Below are 13192 nucleotides of genomic sequence, written 5' to 3'. Positions count from 1 at the left end.
CATAAAATAATAATAATAAAAATAATAATAAAAAAATGACTTTTTAAGGTTCTGGAAAATAGGCAATGTCTGAGTAGCCTTGATCTACCCAGAACCATCAGTACCAGGATTGAGTCCACAATACCAAGTCCCTGTGTTAGCGTTGCTCACACACTGTTTCTACATTCTAAGTGTGTCTTTTTTTCTCCCCTGCTGCCTTCAATTCTATTTATCATTTAAGAAAATGACACTGCCTCAGGGAACAGGTGCTAGAAACATTACATCCCATACGTAGATACAATTTGCTTTGTTTTACTTAGAAACTATTTTCTCTCTTCCCTTAAATTACTTCTATCCATTTCTATAACAAGCTCTGAATTAATTTTTAGCTGTATTCATGAAACATGAAATTTCTTGTCTAGAAACTTTAAAGAATTAGTACTTGAATTGTTTTTTAGCTTCTAGCAAATTGAACGTTGCTCATGATCATTCAGATTTTCTTCCTTTGCTTCCTTCTCTCCCTCCCAACCTCCCTCCATCCCTCCCTCTCTTCCTTTCTGAAGAGAGAAAGGATGTATTTTGGCTCATGGTTCCAAGAAATGCAGTTGTTCATGGCAGAGAGGCAGAGTATTGTGGAGGGAGCCTGTGGCTGCCATTTCTCACATCTTGCTTGACCAGGAAACAGAGAGCTCAGAACAGAGCCATGTAACCTTCAAAGGCCCACCCCTAAGACCCTCCTTCTGCTAACCAGGCTTTACCTGTTAAGATTCCACAGCCACCGGGCTTGGTGGCGCACACCTTTAATCCCAGCACTCAGGAGGCAGAGGCATGTGGATCTCTGTGAGTTCGAGGCCAGCCTGGTCTACAAAGCGAGTTCCAGGCCAGCTGGGGCTACAGAGAGACCCTGTCTCAAAAAGACCAAAAAAAAAAAAAAAAAAAAAAGATTCCACAGCCTCCCCCAAATCCTGCCACATTCAAACACATGTGCCTATGAGGGGCTTTTCACATTCAGACCATAGCACAGGCTTTGCCTGCACATGGAATGGAGGCTTGCTGTCCACAGCTGTACTAGGAGAGGCTGGCATTGCTGTGTTCATGGCAATGCCTCACCTGAGGCATCCTTCCAATTTGGGGCAGTGTAATAGGTAAAAAGCATTGATTTATTTCTGTTTAAAGTTACATTTCTGACTACATGTTATTTTAAGCATTTCCTCCTATGCTCTATGCTCCTCCATTGGTGACATCATCCATTCGTTTCTCTCTGAGGTCATTCATTATCTTTTTCTTGTTGACTTGCTATACCTGTAAACCTTGAGAGTCTACATAATAATCTCTAGTCAGTCTTTTTGTTTATTCTTTGACAATTTCATACATGTATATAATGGTTTTTGTCATTTCCATCCCCCAGTACCCCCTGCTGCCCCTCACCCACTCTCACTGGACCTCTTCTTCCTCAAAAGCCCCTCCATTTTCATGTCTTTGTTTTCCTTTGTCTGTCTTTGTTCCTCTGACTTCAGTCAGGGCTGCTTGCATGAGCATGGGTGGTGGATTATTTGCTGCAATATGGGCAGCTTATCAGTGGCTACACCCCTGAATAAAATGGCTCCCCCTACCCCAGCAGCTATTAGCTCCCAGGAGCTCCTCAAGGAGGGGTAAGGCCGCATGAGCCCCTCCTTCATCCATGGTGGAATACTGACGGGCCTTCACTTTTGCAAGTCTTATACCGGTCACCAGCTACCGGGCATTCACCAGGAAAATGGTTGTGTCCTGAACACAGTGTTCCACAGGACTCCTCTCTATCCTATCCTCTGACTCTTACATTCTTTCCACCCCCTTTTCTGAGATCTCCCTGCCTTGGCGGGGATGATACAGATGGCTTGTTTAGAGTCGAATATTCAACATTCAACTTCTCCTCTCCTCCCCTCCCTTTGCTCTCCCCTCCCCTCCCCTGCCCTCCTCTCCACCCCCTCCTTTATTTCTTTCTTGATATTTCATTTTGCTTTGTTTTTGAGACAGGGTCACACCATATAGTTCAAACTTCTGTCAAATTTGCAGTTCTCATGCGTCAACCAAGTACTGAGATTATGGGCATATGGCACGATATCCAGTTTCACTTCCTTAAGACCTTTAAAACAGTAAATTAGGTATTTTTACATTTAGAAATATCCATCATTGCCACCCGCCTAAAGAAGAAAAAAGTTCAATATAATGCATTTAAAAATAAATGCACTGCCGGGCATGGTGGCGCACGCCTGTAGTCCCAGCACTTGGGAGGCAGAGGCAGACGGATCTCTGTGAGTTCAAGGCCAGCCTGGTCTACATAGTGAGTTCCAGGACAGCTGGGGCTACAGGTGTCTCAAAAAGACCAAAAATAAATAAATAAATAAATAAATAAATAAATAAATAAATGCACTAATAGAAAGAATGAAATCTTCAGTCCTGTGTTTTCTGCTGGGTTGAGCTCTGGATCCCCCTGCCTCCACCTCCTTTCTGCTGGGATTATAGGTATGTGCCACCAAACTCAGCTTAACCCTCTGTTGTCAAGCTCATAGTTATTAATGTAACATTTCTCTCCATTCCTTCCTCTCCCACCTCAGCAGAAAAGAGGGGAAGGAATCCTTTGACTGCAGTCATCTCCTCCGTCCATGTCTGCTTATCCCCCTGGTGTTCTAAAGCCAGGTTCCCTCTGTGATGACAGTTCTCCTGTTTCTCTCTCTCTCTTTCTCTCTCTCTCTCTCTCTCTCTCTCTCTCTCTCTCTCTCTCTCTCTCTCTCATAGATGGTGCATGGACATGCATTCATACCTTGACCCAGCCCTCTGCCCTATTTGCCATCATTTATCTTATGTTTCAGATATTAGGAAAGAAGCTTGGTTAGAAAGCCAAGATAGAAGGCATGAAAAAATATACAAAGCTTCATGGACTTTGTGCCACCAGCTTTCTGTGCGAGTGTCAAAGCACCTGACCAAATCATTTCACAGGACAAAAGGCTCCCGGTGTCAAAGTTTTCAGCCCCTGGTTTGCTGACTTCATTGCCTTGAGGCTGTAGAAAGACAGAACATCCTGGTGGAGGAGCATGTGGTAGAACAAAGCTGTTCTCATGGTGGCCAGGAAGCAGAGAAAGAAAAGGCGGGGCCCAGGGACAAATAAGCCACTTCAAAGCCCCACCCTCCAATTAGCTCTGCCTCCTAGTCCATTTATCTATGAACTCATTAATAAGAGGTGAGCACCCTATGAATCCAGTCACCTCTCAAGAATACCACCATCAGGACCAAGCACCCTTGGATTGGGGCGGGGGGGGAGCACTTCATATCCAAAGTAATAGGATTTGTTTTTGTTTTGTTTTGTTTTGTTTTGTTTTGCTTTAAGACAGGGTCTCCCAGCTGGCCTGGAACTGATTATGTAGACCAGGCTGGCCTCAATCTCACAGAAATCTGGCTGTCTCTACCTCCTAAGTACTGGGATAAAAGCCCTGCACCACATGCCTGGCCAGGATTTTCTTAAATACATACTTGTAATTTTTAAAAATTATTTATTCATCCTTGTGTGTGTGTGTGTGTGTGTGTGTGTGTGTGTGTATGAGTGTTATGCCTGCATGTATGTAAGTGCCCCCGTGTTGTGCAGTGCTGCAGAGGGCAGAAGAAGTTATCAGATCCCCTGGAAATGGAGTTATGGATGGTTGTTAGCCACCATGTGAGTGCTGGGATTCAAACTTGGGTCTTCTGTAAGAACAGCCAGTGCTCTTAACCACTGAGTCATTTCTCCAGCCCCTGTTTTTTTTGTTTGTTTTTTGTTTTTTTCTAAGATTTATGTGTTTGAGTGTTTCACCTATATGTATGTTAAGCATACCACTTGCATACCTGTTACCCATGGAGGCCAGAAGATGGTGTAAGTTCCCTGTAACTGGAGTTAAGAACAGTTGTTAGCTACCGTGTGGATGCTGGGAACCAAACCCGGGTCCTTTGTAAGAGCAGTAAGTTCTCTTAACTGCCAAGTCATCTTTCTAACCCCATAAATGGAATTTTTTTAATGTCCCATTAAGCAGTGAACTCATGCAGACTTTCTGTTTGGTCAGATCTCCACTCTCTATGCTTTACCAATTTTCAATGAGGAGGTATCACTTATAACTTAAAAATATCTCCAAATGCTAAAGAGATCATTTGGGAGTTGCTTCTGAATCTGGTAGCCAGCAAAATAACTCTGGTCTAGCAACTAAATGAAATCTTTTCAACAAATCCAAACCATATTTTCCTTGGCAAAGAAGGACTGCATGGATATAAAGGCCAACAACCCATGCCTGACCCTCTTTTCCCCTTTGCCCCTTGATCAATCTATACTTCATCCCCCAGAGGTTTTCCCATCTTCCCTGGTCAAGTGCAATCCTATTGCAGGCGGCCGCTCTCTCTCATTACTATGGTAACACGGACTAGGAGAGCTGAGTTACCCCATTTTCCCTTAAGTAAATAGACAATGGTATCCAATAACATGCCCTGGAACAGCATGTGACCAGGTGTCTACCAGACATCGTGGGAAGGATGGGGCATGTGGAGCCTGGAGATAGAATGTGGCCTCAGAAGGACTGGAAACCTCTCCAAGCTGAATTTCCTCAGCTGTAAGGCCTATAGGAGTTTTTCCAGATTATCTGTATGGGAATAGCCTGTAACGGAATAATAGTGACAAAGCAGGTGGAGCCGAGTATGGCTGTGTGCGCCTCTTCCCAGCAGCGTCGGTTGCCCTGGAGCCCTCCTTTCCCCATCCTCCTTTTTGACTCCTCCTCACTTCCACTCACAGTGTTGAAGTAGCCTTGGAAGTCCGGGAGGTATTTCATGTTGGTTTGGTTTGACTTGGTTTAAAAAGGCTTCTTAGTATTTTAATTCTTTCACCAACCTCAATTAGAACAAGCCCCAGAGCTTTAACTTTGTGTATCCCAGCTATCAAGTAAATTGTTTTGCCTACACAGTTGATAATAACCAAATAACATAACAGGGATATCCAGCTCTATCGAATTGCAACAATTGTACATTTCCCAAAGGGACCTGTTCAGTTTTTTTAAAGATATAAATGAAAACGCGGTCTGTCTTGTGATCAAGAAAAGCATTTGAGTTACACCAATGTTGTCATCCAAGCTCCATCATATAAATATGGTCCATTTGGCCAAGTGACTGAAACACTCATCAGTGAGATGAAGATTAGGGGCCACTTGTGAGAATCATTGTAAAGATGAACCGAGATAAAGCCTGTTAAGACTTCCAGGTCACTCTTTGGCATAGGATAGTGTCCTAGTTTGTTCTTCATTGTTGTGACAAAACACTCTGACCACTACCAACTTGGGGAGGAAAGAGTTTATTTAGCTTACATATCCCGGGTCACAGTTCATCCGAGAGCCCAAGGTAGGAACTCAGGGCAGGAACCTGGAGGCATGAGCTGGATGGAGCACAGGCCGTGGAAGAATGCTGCTTACTGGCTTTTGTTCCCCTGGCCCCTGCTCAGCCTGCTTTCTTATGTAACACAGGCCCACCTGCCCAGGGGTGGCACCACCCACAGTGGGCTGGGCCCTCCCACATCACTCATCAAGAAGATGCCCCTCAGACATGGCCACAGGCCTGTCCAATAGAGGCGATTCCCCAATTGAGGCTCCCTCAACCCGGGTGTGTCAAGTGGACACTAAAGCTATCCAACACAGATAGTATCCACGGCTAGTGACCTGCATCTAGTGACTGCCTTCCACGGGCTTGAATATGCAGTTCTCTGCTGGTCACCCCAGAGACAGCATGGTGAGGTGTGGAGAAATTCTGTGTCTAGCCAGTTGTGAATCCTGGAGGATATATGTGTCCTTCTTTCTATGTTTATAAAACAAGAGGCTGAACTATCACTTCGAGAAGCATGGCTAGTGGCTGAGTGCGCTGACAGACAGTTCAGAACAGCAGAGCGGCCAGCAGGAAGCACTGCGAGCTGATGCTGACTCTTCCTCCGGCTTCCTTGCTTGTATTCGTTTGTTCTCGTTGAAGGCTGTCAGTCATGGTGACACGTGCTTATAATCCCAGCACTCAAGAGACAGAGGCAGGCAGATCTCTGTGAGTTCAAAGCCAGCCTGGTCTATGTAGTGAGTTCTAGGCTAGCCAGGGCTACACAGAGACCCTGTCAAAAAAAAATTTCAGTCATCTTTGGCTGAAAGAGACCTTGTCTCAAAAAAAAGAGCTTTTAAAAAAGTACAGATGTGAGCTGGGCGAGGTGGTGCACAACTTTAATCCCAGCACTTGGGAGGCAGAGGCAGACCGATCTCTGTGAGTTCAGAGAGCAGCCTGGTCTACATAGTGAGTTCCAGACCAGGCCAGTTGGGGCTACAGGGAGACCTTGTCTCAAAAAGACCAAAAAGCAAAACAAAACAAAAAGTATAGACACGTAGGCCTCATTCCTAACTGCATCAGAATTACTGGGTGAGACCCCCAATAGCAGTACTTTTTAAAAATGTGTTTATTTATTTATTTATTTATTTTGATCTTTTTGCGACAGGGGCTCCCTGTAGCCCCAGCTGGCCTGGAACTCTCTCACACCGAGATCTGCCTGCCTCTGCCTCCCAAGTGCTGGGATTAAAAGCATGCGCTACCAGCCCGGCCTGTATTGGTACTTTTTCAAGGCTTCCCAGGTAATTCCATTGTCAGCTGGGATTAAGAACCACCACACCTTGCACATTGACATGGTGGAAGGTTAGCACAGGAGACAGGATTTGGCTAAGCCATGGCTGTGAGGATGTGGTTGCACAAATGGGGTCTTATTTCTGTCTCATTTCTGAATTTTGTCTTTACCTTAAGCGCCCCAAGAGATAAGTCAGTCTACATCACCTCAAAGCAAACCCAGATTCCTTGCCCCGGCTTCAGGGCTCTCTACTGTCTGGCTTCTGCTCTCTTGCCCTCCTTTCCCATCAGCCTCCACATGGCAGGCCTTTCCCAGCTGCAAGCCTTCCTTCTCCCCTCCTCCCCCCTTGCTCTCACCTAACTCAACACCCTATCCTTGTAGCTGGCCAGCGTCCTTGTCTTTCAGGTCACCATGGACCTTTCTCTTTCTTCCCTACAACACGCAGTTGAGTTTAATGCGTTGGGTGTACTTCCTTCAGACCCTGCTGTCTACTCTACACGCACAACGATTTGCTTGATCACGCTGAGCTTGACCTGTACTTCCAGCCCCACAGACTTGAATTCCACAAAAGCAAGGCCTGTGGCTTATTCACCTCCTCACCACAACCCTGTAGCTGGTATAGTCAGGTTCAATGGATATTGAATGCATGAATAACTGAATGATTATACAGGAAAGTAGGAAAGAGAAATTCTTAAGGAACGGAGCCAGTAAATTACAGAAATCAGGTTCTGCAAATGAACGAATGCATACAGTAGAAAACAATTTTGATGAATAATTCGCACTAGGCCTGGTGAATCAGATCCTAGCCCCATCGTCCTGTAAATGTGTGTGGAACACACTTATGCCAGGTAAAGGGGTAGCCAACCATGGACGGAAACCAGACTCACTTCCTACCCCAAGAAGCTTGATTTCCTCAGAGTAGGTTCTGCCTTGAGCCGTAAACAAGATGAATCAACAATGAAATATAAAAAAGCACCGAAGAAGAATAGCATTCCGTGCTATTTACTGCATGTTTTAGTAACTCACAGGCGGGGACAGGAGGCACAGAGGTGGGCATGAAATAATATTAGCCAAGAACTGATAGCTTTTGAAACTCAAGGGTCGTCACTTAGAGATTCATTATATTATTTTCTCTACTTTGACCTGAGTTTGAAATTGTCTGAAATAAAATGTTTTCATTATGAATAAAAAGGCATACAATATTAGTTAAAATAGAGTGGATTAGCCTTTAAAAAAAAAAAAACTGCATAAGTCTTTGTCAGCACCGCCACTTGGCTCAATAGGTATAAAAACAAAAAGAAAACCTCAGCCATACATCATCTGGAGCCAGCTTGGTCTTGGTCAGTTGGAAAACAGGAATGTTCTCCAAGGTTAGTAAACTGCAATCAGTTCCACATAGTTTTCAGAGTTTACAAATCACTGCAGTTTGATTTGTAACTCCATTCATATGTCCATGAAAAATACAGCCCGTGTTGATTTTTCCCTCTATCTGCTTAGCCAAACGATACTTTTCCACAGCACAGTCTCCCCCAGAACACCCGTAGATGCCATCTTGTGATTACTGGCACCGCCTTCCTTCCCTCTCTCCGTTGTTTTCACAACTCACCATGTTCCTCCTTTAAAGTTGGCAGAAATCAGCAGCGCTATAATCTCTTTTATGATTGCTCAAATAGGGAACTTTTTTCTTCTTTTGCAGCCTTTTTGCCTCAATCAGGAATGTGTATTCACAGCCCAAAGGCCCTTTGTAGCCCTCTCTGGGTCTCTCCTGAAACCTGGACCTGTCAGTTCCCACCCAACCCTATGCAGCCCACACTGTTCCATCACATTCCTCCACTGAGGGCCCACATGCTTCCCTGACCCTGGTTTCCTGGGAGCACTTCCATCAGCCTGACCCTTCCCAGTCTGTGGTCCTGCTGCTGCTGGAGCGCTATTGCCTCCCTCCCTTCCAGTTCCTGATACTCTGAGCCCCATGTCCCTAGCCAGGTTGGAGGTCATGACAAAGATTCTCAGGCCTGTAACCTCCAGCTGAGGCCTGACCACTGCATGGGGCTTCTTTAGGAAGAGAGCGTAAGCACAAGACCTAGGCCTTGCCCTTTGCAAGTCTGACTGAGAGTTTACGCTTCCGCTTCCGCCGTGACACCCAATCCCTCCTCAGTTCTCATCTCTCCTGGTTTTGATTGATACCCTTAGAGACTCACTTTTAACCACCGCCCACCTTGCCTAGCGGCAGCAGCTACATTAGAGCCACAGGCTGGCAGGGCTGTTGCGCTGCCCAATCTCTTGTTCAGATTTTCTTCCTGCTGTTTATTTCTTTTCTCAATTCCTTGACATTTCTGAGCTGTGGGACCGTTGGCCATATCCATGCCATATTTCCTGTTTTGGTTGGTTTTGGCTTTTTACATTCCAGAAAACCATGTCAGGGGCTGGAAAGATGGTTGAGTGATTAAGAGCACTGACTGCTCTTGCAGAGGAACTTGGGATCAGTTCCCAGCATCCACACAGCAGCTAACAACTGTCTGTAACTCCAGTTCCAGGGGATCTGACGCCCTCTTCCGACCTCCACAGACATTGCATACATATAGTGCACTTTATACATGCAGGCAATACATTGTAAGAAATAAAATATATATATTAAAAAAGTTTCAATGATTCTTTCCTAATTTAGGTTGTTCTTTCTCCTTCAATCCTGTCCCTTACTGTCCACAGTACCCTACAGGCTGCTTTCATCAGTGTCTCTGTGAGCTGGCTTAGAATACTGCCTATTCCCAGGCACTTTCTAAGCTTACCATGACTTACTAGGTTTGCTCATCAACCCTGAGAAATAAGCATAATTTAGAAAAAAGTGAAACAATCTTATAAAAAGAAATGGAGAAGAAGAAGTCCATTCATTCAGAATGGACTAGTGACTGGCCAGGCCACACTCTGGTTCCATACTCCTTATTCAGGAATGAGCAGGTCCTTTACCTATTCCGTGTGTGTGTGTGTGTGTGTGTGTGTGTGTCTATGTGTCTGTGTATCTGTGTGTGTATGTCTGTGTCTCGTTCTGTACTTACCCATGTACATTCAAGTCTAGACTTGAAACTGAGTATTTAAGAACTAAGTATTTAAGAAGGGCTGAAGAGATGGCTCAGTGGTTAATTGCATGCATTGCTCTTCCGGAGGACTTGAGTTCAGTTCCCAGTATCTGCATCAGGTGACTCACAACTACCTGTAAGCCTTACTCCAGGGGATCCAAATGCCCATTTCTGACCTCCACACTCAAGTGGAAATGTAATTTAAAATAAAAAAATAAAATATTTTGCCAGGTGTGGTGGCGCACTTCTCTAATCCCAACACTTGGGAGGCAGAGGCAGGTGGATTTCTGTGAGATCAAGACCAATCTGGTCTACATAGCCAGTTCCAGGTAGACCCCGTCTCAAAAACTAAAAGCAAAAAAAAAAAAAAAACAAGCATAGGACTGGAAAGATGACTCAGTGGTTAAGAGCACTAATTGCTCCTGCAGAAGACCCAGGTTCAATTCCCAGCACCCACATGGTGGCGAAAAACTGTCCGTAACTCCAGTTCCTATATTCTATATTCTATATTCTCCAGTTCCAGGGAATCTGACACCCTCTTCTGACCTTTGTGGGCATTGCACAGCATGGGTGCACCTACCTACATGCAGGCAATATGCCATACTCAGAAAATAAAATTAATAAGTAAAATATTTAAAATAAAATTAATTAATTAATTAATTTTTATCTCTGTCTACTAAAACCACTTACTACACTTGATCTTAGCCAAATGCCGAGAATCGATACTAAAACAACTTAAGTCATTGATACTAATTTGTTACAGGCCCCTAAAATAATCAGTATAGGGACTTGGATTTCATTATAAAGTTCTTGTTCAACAAATATAGATAGCAACAAAGACTATAAATCAAAAGCTTTCATTGACAGCAGTAATTCTTTTCATTCCCCTGAGTGTAGGGGGGCGCCCTTTACCATCAGCCAAATCCCCCAATGCTACTTAACTAGTTGGGCAAGTTACTCACCTTTTCAAACTGATTTCTTCATCTTTAAAATGAGGATAATGGATTTGTTACATGTAGAAAGTGCTGAGGATACTGAAAGGCATCTGGAAAGAGCTTTATTAATAGAGCTCTCTTTTCTTCCCCTGTCAACTGTACATTTATCATGTTATTAACAGTGAAGAGTAAAATGTTTCAATAAGAGGCAAACAAGTCTCTTTCTTTCCCATCCTGCATCAGGCTGTCCTGGAAAGCTTACAAGTAAGTGACTCAGTATATTTTAGTTTCAAGCCTACTGTCTGTTTGATTGATATGTCAGTGAGCAGGGCAAGAATCCCAGGACAGCTGTAATCTGCACCCTACACAGTCACATTCGGTTCTTGGAAAGTTAGACAAAGAAAGAAAAAAAAAAATGATGGCGTTTTAGAAATACAACCTATTGTTGCTTTTTTCTTGGCTCACACTGCCTTCGGGTAGGACATGAGTTTTAGAATTGCCTTTCTAAAGATTTTTATTGAAACAAAAATTCGTATGGCTTTGTTTTTGGAGGGAAAGAAAATATGATTTTTCATATTTTAAAGGGGGAATTCCTAATTTACTGTTACCTTCGTTCCATTTCAGCATTAGAAAATGTATTATTTCAAAATAATCTTTAAAGCAATAAAATGGCATTTCAAATCAGAGAAAGACTTATTATAAGAGCAGTCAAAAATTATTTTTTAAATGGAGCTATTTGACCACTTACACTGATAATGAGCGTTTTGCTAAAGGAAGTATAAATTCTATTTTCTGATCCCTTATGCCTCACTAGCTAGCCTTTCACTGGTTCTTAGTCTAGATGAGACCACTGGCTAATACTTTTTTTTTAGAAATTTAGGATTCGTGAGTGGGAAGAATGCTGAAAACTCATTTCTTAAAGACAAAATAGCTATTTTAGTAGACTATGTTACAAGACACGGTGGAGCAATAACACTTTTCAAGCAACAGGGAAGCATCGCTGGGGAAGGGCAGGATGTTCCATTAGAATGACAGCCCCTAGCCGCCAGGAACATTTTCTTTGCAGGTGAAAGACAGTGGATAAAAGAAGGTACTTGAGAAAACCTGAGACTATTTTGAATCTTCTGGTCCTGAGCTATTTCTCAAGCAGGGACCAGAGCTTCTCAGAGAACCATGACTACCGAACAGATGATTTTTCCAGTCAGCTCTCAGCGAGAGTGCCACCTTCACAGTGGTTTGAAACTGAAGCTCTTAGTCTCTGAGGCTAAACAGTTGATCTAATTGTCTTCACTGTTCCCTCTTTTCCGTCACAGAATCGGAAGACTTTTTGATGGCACAGAGCCCATTGTCCTGGACAGTCTCAAGCAGCACTATTTCATTGACAGAGATGGACAGATGTTCAGATATATCTTGAATTTTCTACGAACATCAAAGCTCCTCATTCCTGATGATTTCAAGGTGAGGGAATCCATGTTAAATTAACAAGAGATAATGTGATTTGTTTTGATGTGCTCCAAAAAATATTTCTAGTTCTATCTTTATAATCTCACCAACTCTAATGGCATCAGAAGTCTTCTTGGCATAGCAGTTCTGTCTTCATGAAGCAGATTATGTGGGCATTAAAGTCTTACAGGATCAAAAGAGGATCACTTTTTATTTAAGTAATTGAATAATATTTTAATAAGTTGAAAAGAAGTCAGTTAAATTCGAAGTTTATTTCTGATAAGTCTTAGCAAGCTAGAGAATAAAAGGAAACCCTCTTTAACTTAATGAAGAATTTGTCTCCCAGAAATCTAAGCAAATATTAACAACATGTTTTTAGAATTGTTCCCTTTAAAATGAGTCACAAGTATTGAAGTCAAACAGTGAGAGAGTCCAGAGTTGCAATGGAATTTGACCAGAACAGATAGAAAATGTTGATATTACAAAAATGATATTTTCACAGCTGATAATGTGTTTCTAAATAGGAGACTGCAAACTATCAACTACATACTGTATACTACTAGCACTAATAAAGAACTCATTAAAATATCTAAATTCATAATCAATGTGTTACAATAAATATATTGCCTATAGAATACCAAGGTTAGTCATTTCAGCTAACAGAAAAATACCGCAACCAAAACTTTAACACCCATGTAGGAATAAGTCTAGTGAGAGATATGCAAAGCTTGTTAGGAGGAAAAAAAAAGGAATTTCTAATTTTGAGGTGGAAAGGACCTAAGACTTTATACCTAAATGGTCTTTTAAAAAATACTTGTGCGAGGCTGGAGAGATCTCTCAGCAGTTAAGAGCACCAGCTGCTCTTGCAGAAGGGCCGGGTTTGACTCCCAGCACCCACATAGCAGCTAACAACTATCCATAACTCCAATTCCAGGGGATCTGACACCTTCTTCTGACCTTTTTGGGCACTACCTGACATGGATGTACCTACCTACATGCAGGCAATACACTTACACACATAAAATAAAAATAATAAATAAAAATGTAAAAAAATGTGATGTCTTAGTATAGTAGAATATTTGCAACAAAAGGTTAATACTCATCATAGAAGAGTTCCTAAAAATCTA

At 42.8% G+C, this 13192-nt stretch overlaps 1 protein-coding gene across 4 annotated transcripts in view; it reads left to right on the top strand.

Annotated features, from left to right (window-relative positions):
- Positions 1–13192, top strand: part of Kctd1 (potassium channel tetramerization domain containing 1) — a 223158-nt gene that overhangs the window by 191885 nt on the left and 18081 nt on the right. For all 4 annotated transcript variants that reach the window (XM_008847642.2, XM_008847643.3, XM_008847641.3 and 1 more), the window contains exon 3: positions 11936–12080. In XM_008847642.2, the coding sequence (XP_008845864.1) occupies positions 11936–12080 (145 nt within the window). The remainder of the gene's footprint in view (positions 1–11935; positions 12081–13192) is intronic.

Source organism: Nannospalax galili, unplaced genomic scaffold, assembly GCF_000622305.1.
Source record: "Nannospalax galili isolate Female #2095 unplaced genomic scaffold, S.galili_v1.0 scaffold162, whole genome shotgun sequence".
NCBI lineage: Eukaryota > Metazoa > Chordata > Mammalia > Rodentia > Spalacidae > Nannospalax > Nannospalax galili.
Note: the sequence above shows the minus strand (reverse complement) of the source record. Positions and strands in the feature narration are given on the sequence as shown.